The sequence below is a fragment of the Trachypithecus francoisi genome, unplaced genomic scaffold (assembly GCF_009764315.1).
Source record: "Trachypithecus francoisi isolate TF-2019V2 unplaced genomic scaffold, Tfra_2.0 Lachesis_group16, whole genome shotgun sequence".
In the NCBI taxonomy this organism is placed as follows: Eukaryota; Metazoa; Chordata; class Mammalia; order Primates; family Cercopithecidae; genus Trachypithecus; species Trachypithecus francoisi.
The window spans coordinates 25,860,410-25,877,841 of record NW_022681461.1 but is presented as its reverse complement, the minus strand read 5'-3'; the positions used below and the strand labels follow the sequence as shown (position 1 = coordinate 25,877,841).

Below are 17,432 nucleotides of genomic sequence, written 5' to 3'. Positions count from 1 at the left end.
AATGAAGTTCTTCAGGCTGAAATCAAGTGACCCTACAGAAATATGAATCTACAGGAACAAACAACATTGATAATTATGTAATGATAAATGCATATTTTTCCTCCTTAATTGATTTTAAAAAGCAATTCTGAATAATATGTATATAATGGATTGTTGGGCCTATAACATATAGAAATGTAATGTATTTTACTCCCTCTATATTTTTGCCAATAGCACATAGGAAGTGAGTAAAAATAAAGCTGTAATGGGCTAAGGAAATGACTACAGATGGTAAAGTAGCAACTATAACAATGCATTGTAGAGTTTTTAACGTTAATATATTATGTAGGCATTGCCTAAAAAGTACTTTAGACCTGTCACTCAGTGAGGATTTCAGATATTATTATCCTATTCATTACACTCTCTGCCAAAACAAAACACAAAATTCAGTATCGTTCACCCAAATAAAGGAATACTCTCCTCCTCCAGCTACTTTCATTTGCTGCTCTGGTAGCCAGGCTGAAAACACATTTGAGAATTACTTCTCATGTATCTGTTCTGGGTTCTTATGATTTTGGAAGTCCAGAAGCCAGTTTCTGACAGTGAAAACCAGGAGACAGTGAAGAAGTAGGTTTCCCCCCTTCTTTTTTATCATAAAAAATAACACACCAACATAAAAGATACCTTTTTAAGTAGGTCAAGGAAAAAAACTCACCCATAATCCTATTGCCTCAACACAATCATTTGTTTCATTGTATTTATTTCCTTTGGCTTTTATTCCATAGACACTCACATTTTATTTTACAGAGGTGTAATCATTTATACTCTTTTTCATTTAGGATTACACTGAATACTTTAGCAAGTTTAATTATCATTTTTGACAGCACCAGATATATTTAGGGATATATAAACTATTTTCTTTTGTCTCCTTCCCTTCTGTCCATTCTATTTCCCAGGGATGGGCCTTGAAGGCTTGGAGCCCAGACTTCTAGACTTAAAAGAGCTCAAAAAGTAGCAAATTCTCACTTTGGTGAAGTGATATAGATGGCCTCTGACTTTACCAAAGTTATTAGGTGTTCAAATAGAAACACACGTTTCATCTAAGATTCATAACATGAGAATGCTAATTATAAGTTTTGATTTATAGCCTATGAATTCACAATACATAGTGTACCTATATTCGTAAACCTACCTGCTACCCTCTCTACTTCTTTTCTTCTTCAAAAACTAGAAGACTGGCCGGGCGCGGTGGCTCAAGCCTATAATCCCAGCACTTTGGGAGGCCGAGACGGGCGGATCACGAGGTCAGGAGATCGAGACCATCCTGGCTAACACGGTGAAACCCCGTCTCTACTAAAAAAATACAAAAAACTAGCTGGGCGAGGTGGTGGGTGCCTGTAGTCCCAGCTACTCGGGAGGCTGAGGCGGGAGAATGGCGTAAACCCGGGAGGCGGAGCTTGCAGTGAGCTGAGATCCGGCCACTGCACTCCAGCCTGGGGCGACAGAGCGAGACTCTGTCTCAAAACAAAACAAAACAAAACAAAACAAAAAACTAGAAGACTGAATCTACTTTTATTCAATACACTGCCTTAAGTAGTTGTTTTAGAGGAAAAAGAAGTCCAAATTTTGAATTAATCAAGTAGTACAGTGGCTGAAACTTGCATTTTATTAGGAGATAAACAAAAATTATCTAAAAATAGCATTTCCCCATTTTTCTAATACAACAATGTCATTTTAAAAACACACTATTAAAACTTTTTTCTAAAAGTGTCATAATTATATTATGCAAATTTAGTACATGGCCTACACAAGGAAATAGAGGGAGTAAAATAGTTTCATGTCCATCTGGCTTCATATGAAAAAGCCAGTTTAACAACTTTCAGTTCACTGACATTTGCAAAGACCTTTGTACTTTCCCTAGAAAAAAGAAAGAAAGAAAAACACACAACTCTAATGTCAAGTGGGTCATTTCCAGCATAGAGGTGTGTTTCCTTCCTTAGCATTACTCATTCAACTATTCAGTCAGAGGCATAACCCATTTAGAGATACGACAGACAAATGTCTTTTCCATTCTGCAAGTTAAAACTGAAAGCCTAGTTCCAAGTATCGTAAGCATAAACTGTTTCTTTGGTTACTGGACGTTTGGGGTGCACATTATCGGAATGCATCATGCTATCATGTTTGAATAAATAGCCTATTTTAAAACAAAGCAATAAGATAAAAGTTAATTCGTAATAACTATATTGATACTTTCTTCAATGTAATTGCTTATTACTCTGTGTGTTACAATTTGTAGTAAATCAGCTCCTGAAGTAAATACTTGTTTATTCGTGTGTCTGTGGCTACCATCCTCACTAGGTTCCAACATAACTAAATAACTGTAACTATGCCTAGTAAAATGAATTAGTATTAAATTCTTTAATCATTAACATGAGAATTAATTGGCACAATCTACCAATTTACTATTCAATGAACAACTAGTTGACAAGGAGGACCCTACCCATTAAAAAAAAATTGTGACTAACATTGGAGAGCAAATAAGTTTACGCCACATAATTTGAAAGGCTCACTGGTATATTAATCCAGATAAGTTTGGTAAAGAGAAGATAATGGAATACATAGTACCGTCGTTGACAATTGTAGACCTTGAGAAAATCACTTCCCTTCTTTATGTTTCTGCACCTGTAAAATAAAGGCATTAGGCTATATCATCTCTGAAGTTTTTATAATCTATGAATTTATGTGGCTTTCCATAACTTTATGAAAAATCACTCTTAAAGTTTTGTCATATATGTCTAAATGCAAGAATACCACTATTTACATGACAATTGCTCAGTCTACAATTTCTAAAATTCATTTTATAATTATTTTTGCAGAGACAGGGTCTCATTCCATTGGTCAGGTTGTAGTGCAGTGGCACTATCAGTTCACTGCAGCCTTCTAGTCTTGGACTCAAGTGGTTCTCCCACCTCAACCTCTTTAAGCAGCTGGGATTACAGGCTTGAGCTACCTCGCCCTACTTAAAATTCATTTTCACTTACGAAGCTCACTTAAAATGAACACTACCTATATATTTATAGAAATCACAAAGAAAAAAATCTATGATATATATTCATGTAGGATATAGAACTGGTAAATTTGTGTAAAGAAACCTGGAAAAGTGTGAAGATGATAAACTAGTTCATGAAAGTTCTTATCTACCATTCTTTTTTGTACCTGGAGGATACGGCAGGAGCTATGTACCAAGGATTTGTGTTATTATCCAAATTGCACTATGTTAGTATGCACAAAAGCCAAATATCAAAACAAGCTAACTGGCACCACTCTAGTTAAGGCTAAAAACTGATATGAGTCATTACGTGTGAGTAGGGCTGAAATTTTCAAATTACATTAGAAATGTAAGCGATATTATTATTCAATTAGTTCCATTTCTTTATTTCTAGTGAGAAAACTGAGGTCCAGAAGTAACTTGCCCAGTGTTGCAGATCTAATCACTGTTAGCTGACAAGGGGCCCAGATCTGACTGCCAATTTAATTGTTCTACATCATACTGTCTTCTCAAAACCATAAGGTAAGCTCTGAGGAGTAAGTAGGAGAAATCAAAATGGAATACAAAGTTTCAAACAACCTTACACACAATACATCTAGTACAACTTTTCATTTAAATCTGGAATTTCTTCTGTGACACCTATAAGAGATGTCATTCAGCTTCTGCTCTGTCTCTAGTGATAAGACACTCACTAATGCTTAGGAAGCAATTCCTTTCCTTTATGGACAAATAGCCATAAAGTTATTTCTCATACTGAGTTCGAATCTGGTATTTTGTAATTTTCACCCAGTTCTGCTCTGAGAGCCAGAGAGAATACATTGTACATGTCTCTCAAATATTTGAAGGCAGCTATTACGCCTTAGTCACATCTTTCAGTTGGTTTGGGAGTTTCAGTTTATGGTACCTTTTCTAACTTGGCAAATACCTCAGGATTTGCTCTAATTTGTAAATATCCTTTCACTGCATCCTGGAATAACATTAGTAATGCAAACGTGGTTTGAACAGCACTTTGTGTATCCTTTTCCCATGATGTATTTTTCACCACTCTAAAATTAGATCAGTTTCTACAAAACTGACTTATATGTTATTTCCAGCAAGCAAAAATCTCCAGATTTTTTCATTTATACTCTTGACAAGTGCTGTTTCCTTTTCTATCAATGGCTTCCTGTTTGTTTCTAGGATAAAGACTAGGTAGGGTTCACGATGCCATCTGTAATTGTGTTCCTAATTAGCAGCCTCATTCCTAGGCCTTTTTTTTTTTTTTTTGAGACGGAGTCTCGCTCTGTCGCCCAGGCTAGAGTGCAGTGGTGCGATCTTGGCCACTGCAACCTCCACCTCCAGGGTTCAAGTGATTCTCTTGCCTCAGCCTCCCGAGTAGCTGGGACTATAGGCACATGCCACCACGCCCAGCTAATTTTTTATGTTTTTAGTAGAGACAGGGTTTCACTGTGTTAGCCAGAATGGTCTCAATCTCCTGACCTCGTGATCCACCTGCCTCAGTCTCCCAAAGTGCTGGGATTACAGGTGTGAGCTACTGAGCCCAGCCCAGTCCTCATATTTAACTGCACCTTCCTTCCTCTAGGCTTCCATATATTATTCAACCCCCTTAGCCAGGAATGCTTCTTCTGGGTCACCCAGGTCTACCCAATTCTTAGTTATCCTTCAAAACTTAGGTGAAATACCACTTCTCTGGGGGACTCTTCCTTGTCCTGCTCCCCATGTTCCCCTCCCAAAAGTACCTTTTACCTGTTACAATACCTTACAAATCTCCGTCAGTCCTTATTAAAATAGTAATATTTGTGCAATGAAGTGCCTGTCTCCTTAGCTATACCATGAAATCTATGAGGACACAGTCTGTCTTTACCTAGCACAGGGTTTTGCATGATTTATACATTCAATAACTATCGTTGAATGAATGAACACTGAATAAATAGAATCAATATTTAGATTTCCCCAGGTATTCAAAGAAAACATTTAACTAAGCCCTGGGTTGTATGCTGTACAAAGAAGAAACCGCATAGGTTACAAGACAATCTTGAGAAAGAAAGACCTCTCCAAAAGAAGTGATGATATAATTTTAAAAGTTTTCAAACTATGTCCTATAAAAACGAAGGGTAATTTTTTTTTCACGCTTTCTAGTGTGGGGGTGGGGAGCATGGAAAAAGGCAAATAAGCACAGGTCAGTGGTATATTTGTTGTTTTACTGTTAATTTGACACATCTGAACCAAAGCATTCACAATACTTGATATACTTTGAAGAGAATCGTATACTATAGTCTTAGACATAACCACGGAACAAGCAGAACAATTAAAACTACATAAGGCCTTAAAATATATCCACAGTGTGTATTATTTCCATATTCATTCATTTACAAATTAGACTACATACCATTAATTTTTTATTTTTATTTTTCTTTCATTGTTTTATTCAGGCAGGGTTCATTCAAGGAAAGGCAACTTAGTTTTTGTATGTGTGAGCTTTATTGTTTTACTATATTGGTTAATAAAAAAGTTATGAATTAAATGTATTCTTATCTCCTATACTCAGGAGTGAACCCATGAAATTCTCAGATAGTAATCCAAAACAACAGGTCCTATTTTTAAAAATAGCCAAAGTGGGCCAGGCGCGGTGGCTCATGCCTGTAATTCCAACACTTTGGGAGGCCGAGTAGGGAAGATCATGAGGTCAGGAGTTCGAGACCAGCCTGATCAACATGGCAAAACCCTGACTCTACTAAAAATACAAAAATTAGCCAGGCGTGGTGGCGGGCATCTGTAATCCTGGCTACTCGGGAAGCTGAGGCAGGAGAATTGCTTGAACCTGGGAGGCAGAAGTTGCAGTGAGCCAAGATTGCACCACTGTGCTCCAGCCTCAGCAACAGAGCAAGACTCCATCTCAAAAAATGAAAAAAAAAAAAAAAAAAAAAGCCAGTGAAAAGGGATCAGATAGCCAGTCTGTCGTCTTTAAGATCAACTCATGGACTTTCAGGATTTCATACAATGAAGACTACTGCAATTCTATGAGACTATGAGATCAATCAAAATTTAAAACATTGCATACAAAATCATTCTTGAAATCTCTAAATGCCTTTTAAATAACCAGCATGAAAATTTTAAGTGGTTGCCTCACAGTACCAAACTTAGAAGTCAAAACTAGTTAAAATTCAGTGCTATCATGACTTCTCATTTACAAGGTAACTCATTGGTAAATTAACAGATGGCATAAAAATTAAGATTTACATCTTTTTTAAAGGATAAATGTATGTAATCAGAGTATAGAGAAAATTCAATGTATTTTACAATAAAATAACTTTAAACCTCTATCCCTGTACAACAGGGTTTAGGTTAATTCTAGTGAACTTGCATGGTTTTAAATCTCTTTTACAGTTCATTCTATTATGAGTACTTAAACTGCTTTAGATACATAGCTTTCTTCAAAAGAATATTACAGTTGTATTCCAGGATAAGATTTAGTACATTGAGATGTTTTAAAAATATTTATAAATTTGTTTCTAGTATGCAAAAGCATTTGGCAATACTTTTACAGCATTTGATTTTATAGAATTAAAATCTCATACAGTACTCATCTTGATGTTAAAAAAAAATTCACAGAAAAAATATAAATTACACAGCCTGACTGCATGGTACTGTTATTTCCAGTTCTTAGTTCTGGTAATTAAAACCTTCATTAAGTCTGTTAACAAATCATTACCTGTACATTTATGAAGGCAACTGACATGATTTGCAAACAAAACCTTCAGGTTTTATGTTATTTACCAAAGAGTGCAGTTCAGCAAGAAAGGAAAACCCAGTAGCAAATTTACAGAATATTTTACAAATTTACCAGTTCCTGTGACACAAACTGTTTCAACCTTTCAAGATACTGTCCATACAGTTCCACATCATTGTGACCTGCTCCTTCAACCCAGAGAGGCTCCACAGGTCTTTGGCAACGTTCAAACAACGCGAGGCCATGTGAAAAGTCAATGACTTCATCTTCAGTCCCATGAATTATTAATACTGGAGAGGTTATCTTAGAGATTTTGTCAATGCTGCAGGGAAAAAGGAAGGAGAAAAAAATGCAATAAATTAACTATGTAAAGGAACATAAATATTTTTGTGCTGTATCAGACAGGTAATTCAAATATGAGAATTGTATGAATCAGATCAGAAGCTAAGAATGTCTCTTGAATTTCCAGTAAGATTCAAAAATTGCCTTTTACATACTCCCTACCTTAAGATTATCTGAGGAAGTTATTTTTTTTTTTTTTTTTTTTTTTGAGACGGAGTCTCGCTCTGCCACCCAGGCTGGAGTGCAGTGGCCGGATCTCAGCTCACTGCAAGCTCCGCCTCCCGGGTTTACGCCATTCTCCCGCCTCAGCCTCCCGAGTAGCTGGGACTACAGGCGCCCGCCTCGTCGCCCGGCTAGTTTTTTTTTTTTTTGTATTTTTAAGTAGAGACAGGGTTTCACCGTATTAGCCAGGATGGTCTCGATCTCCTGACCTCGTGATCCGCCCGTCTCGGCCTCCCAAAGTGCTGGGATTACAGGCTTGAGCCACCGCGCCCGGCCAGGAAGTTATTTTCATGCACTTGTTTTGATGGTTTTGCTGGAATCACTCAATGCTCTCGTCACTCTACTGTACCTTTCTACAATGTTGACTTTTGGCACAGAGAAACTTAAGTGTCCAGAAGAGGAGAAAACTTTTAGAACCATTTCAAGTATGCGCTAATTTCACTTTCTGCACTCACTATATTCTTTCTCCTAGTCTCCTACTAAAATGATAGCAAAATGTTTTATGTTTTTGTTCTTGTTTGAGGATAAAGATACAAAGACAAAGAGAATGTACTAAAATATAATAAAATGTTGGAGCTGGAAAGATTAATGTGTGAAATAATTTATCAAAAGGAGAGAAAAAAACACAATTTTAGGCAGATAGACCATAAAGTGATGAACGAAACCAATTTATACCACAGAATACCCCAGAAAGCTAAGGAATTACCATGGTGATGAAGGGGGTGATTGAAATATACAGGATTTTTTCAAAGTCTGTGTAAGAAAGTTAGCCTCCCCTTCCCAGTTCCTTTTGCCTGTTCATATACCCGGAAACTGCCTGCCCCCAAGACTGGAATGTCTGTGGGCTAGCAGACTCCCAGAGTTTAGAACAGAGGTATCAAAGAGACAACAGACACACATACATTTACATACTGGCTACTATGAACCCATTTTCCCTACGTGGCTCCTAGAATGCTGGTAGTCAGGCCACTGTCCTCCAGGAGGGACTTTTAGAAAGAGCGTTCTTTGGAGATTATATCAGAGCAGCCCTTTAGTTGATCTGCTAAATCTTGATTGCCGGCTTATATGTAAGAATAAAAAGTTGATCAGTTCCTTTACTTACATATAAGCAGGCAACCAAAAGTTATTAGACATGAGAGGAGAACACTTCAAATAACACAGGAATCAAAACAAAAACTTTAAAAAAAAAAACACTTGGCAACTTGGAGGAGACAGAAACTACACAAACAATTCTTTTTAAGAATCCTTAAAGATATTATAAATAACATAAAATGAAAATGGAATTTTGACAAGGAAAAAACCATCAATGAAATAATCTAAGGCTGCATTTGGTAAGAATAAATACTTGGGTTTACTATCTGCTGTCAGAAAGATGTTCAGCAGTAGAGGAATTAAAACTTGAATAAAAAAAGAAATATATTATCTTTTTCAAACAGTTTATTTTATTTTTTGAGACAGGGTCTTGCTCTGTCACCCAGGTTGAAGTGCAGTGGCACCATCTTGGTTCACTGCCATCTCTGTCTCCCAGGTTCAAGGGATTCTCATGCCTCAGCCTCCTGAGTAGCTGGGATTACAGGCGTGCATCACCATGCCTGGCTAATTTTTGTAATTTTGGTGGAGACAGGGTTTCACCTTGTTGGCCAGGCTGGTCTCGAACTCCTGGCCTCAAGTGATCCAACCACCACGGCCTCTGAAAGTGCTGGGATTACAGGCGTGAGCCACTGTGCCTGGCCAAACAGTTTATTTTCAGTGTTGCTCTCTGTTGGTGCACCAGAAATGAAAGAGGGAGCTAGACAGAGATATAAGTTGGCAACAATACTGATATAGAGATACTCAGATACATCCCTATCATTTTTACCATTCAGCTAGACAGAGGCAGTGTAATGCCTATACCTACATTACCTGAAACAAAAACAAACCCAAAACAAAATAAAAACCCAAACACGCCCATAGTTTGCCCTTGTGATAAGATCATGTGTTCACATACTTTCCCTACTAAAGTGATCCATTACTGGCTAGTGATGAAAATAATGTGTTTTTAAAATAATCTTTGCTATTCTTTATAAAGAACCATGTGATGACTTTGCCTTAGGCCCATCGGCCATTCACAGAAAAATCCTTTGTATTGCTGCCAATTGGAGAAAGGAGAGAAAACTAAAATTTGCCAGCTTATTTCTTTTCTACTTCTTTGAGAAAAATAGTCCATTAATTTTTTCCAACTATGAAGAGTAGGTGGGAACTACCTCCTGCCTTGAAAAGCATGAAGGAAAAGTAGCTACTTTTCTTTCAAATACATCGAAGTATGTTGGTGGGTTTTGTGGCAGCAATACTTACTAATCTAGTTAATTTAAGATTCAACTCTTTTCAATTCACTTTTGTAAATTTGATATCATTAATCAGATATTTACTCATTTTAACCTCTACCTGTTCTTCTCTAACATCAAGTGTCTCACTGGATAGCACCATCCATTAGCACCTCAGGGCAGAAACATGGTAGTCATGTTCAAGTTTTTCTCTTTAGCATCCTACATCCAGTCTGACACTCAGTTCTGTCAAATTTATCTTTCAAACTCATTCCCTTGTCTCCAATACTAGTGCCACCACCTGAGGTGTAAGGCCCTCAGCAATCTTCATCTGATTACTACTCCTCAACATTTCAGCCTTCTGACTGGTCACCAGCTAATACCCTCTTTACAAATTAATTTTTCATAATGTATATGTGCTAATATATGTAAAATAGAAACACGGTTGAGTGAACTATGTCATGAGTACTTTAAATGATGAAAAAATTCCTAAGTTTCTTGGAATTGAACTATTTTGAATACTGCTACTTACTTTGGGAATGCATCAAAACAGTAGGTCTTCTTGGTGTCAGGAAAGGCAACTCGCATTCCTGAGGTCAGAGGAGAATGAAGAATAACAGCAGCACTCTCATATCGAGCAGCAAGATCCACAGACGGTACTGTCCCTATACTTTGGCCATATATAATCACATTTTCAGGGCGAATGCCGTATCTACAAAGTTCAGGCGTTAAAAACAAAAAAGTTGGAGTGGTATGAAATGTTCCATCATTCCAAAGGATTTGATCTTAGAATAAGACAATGTCAACTAATCCATTTTTTAAACTTAAGTTTCTTAGCTATTACTGTTATTTTTAACATTACAATGAAGTCTGTATCATCAGTTTATTTCATGTGTTTCTATTTCATCTTTTGGAAAAATAATTGCTGAGGTATTTTAAAGATTTCAATCTTAAGAAATAAATTTATTAAATAATTTATTACACTATAGTATTTCAACCTAGCATACTGTTGACTGAGCTTGGGGTATGTCACTAATATTTTCATGAACTGATGTTGAATGAATAGGTCATATTTATTTTCTGTTCAATGTAACAAAAGTTATTTATTTCTCCACACATCAAGAGCAGCTCATTTTAATTTCCAAAATTGGTCATATTGATGAACTGTTACATATAGTTATGGTATGAAATGAATAAACTATATGTATGGTTTTAGTCAAGGGCAAATTATGATTTTATGATTTTTCTTAAATTTTGTCTTTCCTTAGTTGTAGAAATGGACTAATGGTTCAAAAGATAAAAAAGAATTCCAAACACCACATGGTCCAGTTATTTATGAATAGACTTTATGCTAAAATCTCAAGGTACTATTTTAATCCCTTTAAAATGGCTGCAGGTTTAAATAGATGAAAACTCATTGACTCAATAAATATTTATTGGGTACCTAGTATGTTCAAGGAACTGCTTGCTACTTGTCTACAGTATAATCATCCCAAAAGTAAACTACTGCAAGTCCAAGTGCAGTGCTACCTGAGCTAATGAATGTGGGGTTCAAGGTTACAGTGACATTAGATACAGCTTTCCACTTAGAAAGCAGACAGCAGTCACTCTGGCAGCTAAGAACACAACAGCTTCTTTTGGAAATCTTTTGCAAAGGTAAAATATCTTTCTGAGAATCTGAATATTCACCAGGAAAGAGTAAGGCAAACTGTCCATGTGTTCTCTTCCAGGGGCATAGTACTATTTCAACTATACAGGTAGTAACACAGGTCTCCCCACATAGTTTCTTCAAGTCAGGACTACACAAGCATTTGTATAGGACACAGAAAGTGGGGCTCTGTCTACTCCAAATTGACTCTAAATATTAGCAAACTCAGAAAAGCTTTTTTCTTTACAACAGACCTAGTTGCACTTATTTCAAATGAATGAAGAAATTAGGAGAACGAACATTTGCAGCATAACCACAATTCTTGAGGCTGCATTGTTGCTGTCAGCTGAATATCAGCATTGTTGGTGACAATCATGAAATTTGGGCTACAGCTAAGCAATGACAATGCTTGAGGATAGAGCTGCAGAGGTAGCTGACAATTAAGCATTAGGGGACTCACAAGAGTAACAACTGCCTAACAGTATGAGCTAGAAAGGAGTTTAGAGACCATTTAATATAGAGTCCAGCTGCCTAATGAGCAGACCTTCAAAGTCACCAGTAGGTGACAGCTCTATAATTAGAACTCAGGTATACTGACTACCAGGTTCAGTGTTTTTTACTTCTGAAGCCCACAGATGAGGAGCTCAAGGACTTTGTGGGAAAGGTGCACAGTGAATGCCAGGCCCTGAGTTTCTTTTGGTCCATCAGAAGGTCAGAAATTGGAGTTATTATGGATATCCAATTTTCCCAAAAAGGACATCATTCAAATAATAATTATTTAAGTTCATTATTTATTTTCTCTTTCCTGGTTACTTAAGTCCTAACTTTTAATCAGGCAAATAAAATAAAAGGCATGTCTTCTAATCACATACATTTCATTAGATGACAGAATTCCAGAACTGGAAAAGACCTTGGGGATCATTTAATTCAATCTCTTCATTAAACAGATGAGGAAACACAGGCTCAGAGAAGTTACATTTCCTAAAGTACCTACACTTATGAAACTCTTACAACTATATTTTGGGTTCAACATGAAAGAAAACAGAAGTCTAAAATTCTAAAATGTAAGTGCTAAAATAGTATGTGGGATTATTGCTGAAATCTGCCCATTCCTCATTAACACTGGCTATCAAATATGTTAAAAAAATTAATCAAGACTGAAAATCATTTTTGAAAGTTTTCTTCAAATTGATAAATGCCAAGATTAAAAAAAAACCCAGTAAGCTGACCACTTAAAAAATGGGATTTTTTCACAAAGACACAGAACACTGAACCCAATACTAACATGTTTTGTTTGAGTAAAGTGACCCTTTTTTGTTATTGGGAAGCACTAATAAGGCTATCAGTTTTAACTTAGCACCCTTTAAAACTTCATTATTTCACTGAAGTTAAACTTTAAAAGTGTGAACTTTATCACTCAATAAAGTTATTTTGTTTTAATTATAATACTTTCTTACAGTTATTATACGTTATTCAACTGGCTGGCTCTAAAAAGTGGGCACTCAGGTTTTGTTTGTTTTAAGGCCTGATGGAACTGATATCAATATACCTAAAAAGATTTTTATTTAAAGCAGTTTTTAAATTTATCAATTAAACAATAATTTTACCATCCCCCATCAACTCTACCTACTACTTGCCATCTTTTTTTCCTTATTCCCCATATTTATGTTTTTATATAATTTCAATTGATTTTAAGAATCCCTTTTATGTAGAACTTTGCTATGAGAGCATAACTTTATTACATTTCTTTGGAGGGAAAAATAGTTTTAAAGATTTTTTATATATCTTTAATATTATTAACTACTTCATTATTATTAAAATTGAGGAAATTCTTCCTGACTAAATCAAATCTTTAATATTTAAACATTAAATTAGAAAGAGTAAGTTTTCTTTATATCCTATAGGTTGTCAAAAATATTCTGGAAGTCAGATGTTTTATTTTCATATAATATAAAGAACAGCCTATATTAAGGTTATGTGTTATTGTACACTAATCTGACTAATAATACACTGAAGTCTACCAAATTGTGATTTTTCAAGAAAAACGTTTAAGTATCTTGGCGACTAGAAAAGATTAATGCAATTTCTAGTTCCCCAAAATGTATGCTGCTATATAATCAAAGAATAACTGAACAGTAAGAAAATTTTATTAAACAATTTATCATAACATTAAAATTTTTTTTTTTTTTGAAACAGAGTCTCACTCTGTCACCTGGGCTCGAGTGCAGTGGTGTGATCTCAGCTCACTGCAACCTCCGCCTCCCGGGTTCAAGCGATTATCCTGCCTCAGCTTCCCGAATAGCTGGGATTACTGGCACCTGCCACTGCGCCCAGCTAATTTTTGTATTTTTAGTAGAGATGGCGTTTCACCATCTTGGCCAGGCTAGTCTCGAACTCCTGACCTTATGATCCACCTGCCTCGGCCTCCCAAAGTGCTGGGATTACAGGCATGAGCCACTGCGCCCAGACATTTTTGTATTTTTAGTAGAGATGGGGTTTCACCATGTTGGCCAGGCTAGTCTCAAATTCCTGACCTTGTGATTCACCTGCCTCGGCTTCCCAAAGTGCTGGGACTACCGGCGTGAGCCACCGCCGCCAGCCTAAAAAATTTTTTAAAACTTGATACCATCTCTCTCAATTTTAGCAATAAAGAATATAAAGTAAAATCTCATTTTTACGAATGAATACTTGAAAGATAGTTCCAATAAGGTATCTTTAAGTTGTACCTCTCAAGAAGTAATCACATAAAATAATGCAAATCTTGGCTTAGGATTTTAATAGAAAGCAGTCCAGCCTCATACTGTTGATGATAGATCAAGTGAATAATTAGCTAAGTCAGTATTTTCTCTCATTGCCTTGAAAGGCTGCGGCTTTGAATAAACATTTTTTATATCACACTCCAATAAGAAAGCTTACAAAGTGAAACATTTGTCACTGGATTTATTTATTTATTTTAACTTTTTAAGAGACGATGTCTCACTCTGTCACTCAGGCTGGAGTGCAGTGGCACGATTATAGCTCACTGCAGCCTCAAACTCCTGGCCTCAAGTGATTCCCCTGCCTTAGCCTCCTAAGTAACAGCTACTACAGGCATGCACCATGGACATTCAGCTAAGGATTTAAGTTGAAAAAAAAAAAAAATCATACATATACACAGGTATTAATGTAGACAAACCTGAAACTGTCTTTAAAAACTTTGTTTTGCTATTATGTGAAATTTAAAATTGCTGTCTAAAATATTAATTATTACAAGAATATAATAGTAAACATAACCTCTACATAGCAGTTATGTATAATAAAAACAGCTTTTACTCCATTCTTACACAAGGTATTTTTAGCTAACCACCACGAGTATGAAAAATAATTTCCAACTACAATTTACCTTGTCCTAAGAGCAAGCCAAGCAGCTTCAATGTCTGCATAGAGGTTCTTCTCTGTGGGTTTCCCGGAACTTGCACCATATCCAGAATAATCATATGAGAATATATTACAATTAATCCGTGATCCTAGTCCTATGTAAAAGCTGCTCATTTGACCAAGATCAACAGCATTTCCATGTGAGAAGAGTAAAGTGTATTTCGCATTGGGTGAGCAACGTACAAACATACAGGCAATTCTGTTGCCTTTACTGGTTCTAGTCATGAAACACTCAATAGCATCTTTTTCTCTAGAAGAATACTGCCAGTCTGCTCGTTCAGATAGATGTAAAGTCCAACGGCTTCCGCTTTCATCACACATCAGTGTGTAAGTTGGATCAGGTGGCAAAAATGCTAATTTTGAAGCAATTTTCCCTGGACAAGGTGGACAGCAGAAGAGGCAACATAGTTCACTAAATGAAAGATTATTCATGCTCTGAAAAAGAAAAGGAGATAGTAAATATTTTAATAACTGAATGTAGATTCTACATTCTCATACAATAAAAAGTTAAAGACATGGGTAAATTTTATTGGTGGTTAATGACTATTACTATTTTAGGTATGATTCCAAACAGATTTTTGGCTTCTTTCTTTTCTTTTTTTGAGATGGAGTTTCGCTCTCGTTGCCCAGGCTGGAGTGCAATGGCACAATCTCAGCTCACCACAACCTCCGCCTCCCGGGTTCAAGAGAATCTCCTGCCTCAGCCTCTGGAGTAGCTGGGATTACAGGCATGTACCACCACACCTGGTGAATTCTGTATTTTTAGTAGAGACAGGGTTTCTCCATGTTGGTCAGGCTGGTCTTGAACTCCTGACCTCAGGTGATCCACCCATCTCGGCCTCCCAAAGTGCTGGGATTACAGGCGTGAGCCACCGCGCCTGGCCTTTGGCTTCTTTCTAGAAGTACTTTAAATCCTGGGGTGAGGCAAATATTCCTGACCAGCAGACAGACTCAAACACTATATGACAGGTTTCAAATAGCAGTGATTATTATCTCATTTAACAAAAATGTCAAAAATGATAAAGGTAATATTTGCCATTTCTTTACAAATAACAACACTGAAGGTATGACATATCTTTAGTGTAGTCTGTAGTTTCTATGTAACTCAGCAAAACTTCTCAGAACCTCATGGAGAAGCTAGGGATTTAGCATAAAGTGAATACATAATAATAGCATTTATGAAACTATTTGTCAGGCATTGTGCCAAATGCTCTATATTACTTTAATTCTCAAAACAACTGTGTAAGATGGCGTGAGAAAGGAAACTTGCACAAGATGAGGCAGTGTTGGAGCCAGGATTTGACCCCAGGCTGTCACTATACTATGTTACTGGGCTATACTGCCCTCACAGATTCAGAACATGCTCAGAATACTATCACTTTGGTCACAGTGCCAGTGGTCCAAATAACCTATAGAACATTAAAGTGTATGTTAAGTATGCATGCATGCATGCATGTATGTAATTACTGCCCAAACTAAAAAGGCTATAATATAAAGTTTATTGTGGAAAAAAGGTAAAATCTACTAAAGGTAAACTTTTCTAAATGTTTGGAAGAGAAAGAGTACAAAGTTTAAAGTTAGGAAGCTGGGGTAAAATCCTAACTCTACCACTTACCGTTTACCAGCTGTATGTCCTTGGGCAAACTATCTCTTTGACTCTCATTTTCTTCATAAGTAAACAAGGCCAATACCTACACTGAAGGACTTGGCTGTGAATATCAAATGTTGGTGTAGTGAAGGTCCATCATACAATGAGTGATGGGCATATCGTTGTCACACTTTAACTTACGGACAAAAATTAATTAATACTTGTTTGTTCTATCAGTATTTCCTTCCATCTTGTCCTTTATCAAACTCCTGTCTCTTTTTAGCAGAATTAGGCCATTGCTTAGTTCCAGGGAAAAGGCATTTAAAACCAACACCTTACAGGTTTGGTGGCATCCAATTTTCTCCAAAAGAAAAAAGAAAAAAAAAGAAATCTAAATATAAGAATAGGTAAAAAAAAAAAAAAAAAGTACTTTATTATATCAAAAATGGGATGAAAACAACTCAAGAGAGTGACTAAATGGTTGAGAATATCTCGGGGAAAAAAATGCCCTTTTCACTCACTAAAAATCAAATATATCCTATAAAGTTCAAAATAAATGTGTTTATAAGCAGCAGCAGAAAAAAGCACAGGAAGAGAGAAACAAGGGCAGGTATAATTATAACATAAAAGGTAAGGGAATAATAACTCAAAAGGTGAGGGAAGGGCAGAAAAACATCTCGGATATTAGGAAATGCTTTAATTGCTTTTTACCTTTATTCCTTTTTAGCCTTCAAAATACCGCCTGAATAAGTTAATGGCTTACTCTGGTTAGAATAAGAAATAGGACAGAAATAACAACTAGGTGTCATCTGCCACCTTTAATTGAGGGCTTCCTGAAGTGTTGTGCTGAGAATGATTCTAAGGCATATGCAGGGCTTAGCTGCCCAATGATATGTGATAAATTAGTGATGTTTACTATAGACTACTCTGGCTACAAATTTACTATCCTGGTCAGGAGGATAAAGTGCCTGTTGAAGAAGATGGAAGGGAAGGGACTCAAAGGGTCTGTTCCAGAGGAGGAAATTACCTGCAGAAAGATGATGAGGTACAAGGTATAATATCAATGCTATCTGTTTAATATCAGTCTATGGTTATTTCTCAACCCCAATGACCTCATATACCATTGACTGCTGAGCCACAATAGCCTTTTAAAA

General features: G+C 36.4%; 1 protein-coding gene across 6 annotated transcripts in view; it reads right to left on the bottom strand.

Annotated features, from left to right (window-relative positions):
• Positions 1-1,507: 1,507 nt before the first annotated feature.
• The window catches only part of ABHD17B (abhydrolase domain containing 17B, depalmitoylase), a 50,870-nt gene continuing 34,945 nt past the window's right edge, over positions 1,508-17,432 (bottom strand). For 5 of the 6 annotated variants that reach the window (XM_033237101.1, XM_033237099.1, XM_033237103.1 and 2 more), the window contains 4 exons: positions 14,656-15,125; positions 10,158-10,337; positions 6,873-7,080; positions 1,508-2,661 (listed from right to left, as the gene is read on the bottom strand). In XM_033237101.1, the coding sequence (XP_033092992.1) occupies positions 2,635-2,661; positions 6,873-7,080; positions 10,158-10,337; positions 14,656-15,122 (882 nt within the window). In that variant the 5' untranslated portion in view covers positions 15,123-15,125 and the 3' untranslated portion in view covers positions 1,508-2,634. The remainder of the gene's footprint in view (positions 2,662-6,872; positions 7,081-10,157; positions 10,338-14,655; positions 15,126-17,432) is intronic. The other variant, XM_033237100.1, reaches the window with a different exon arrangement.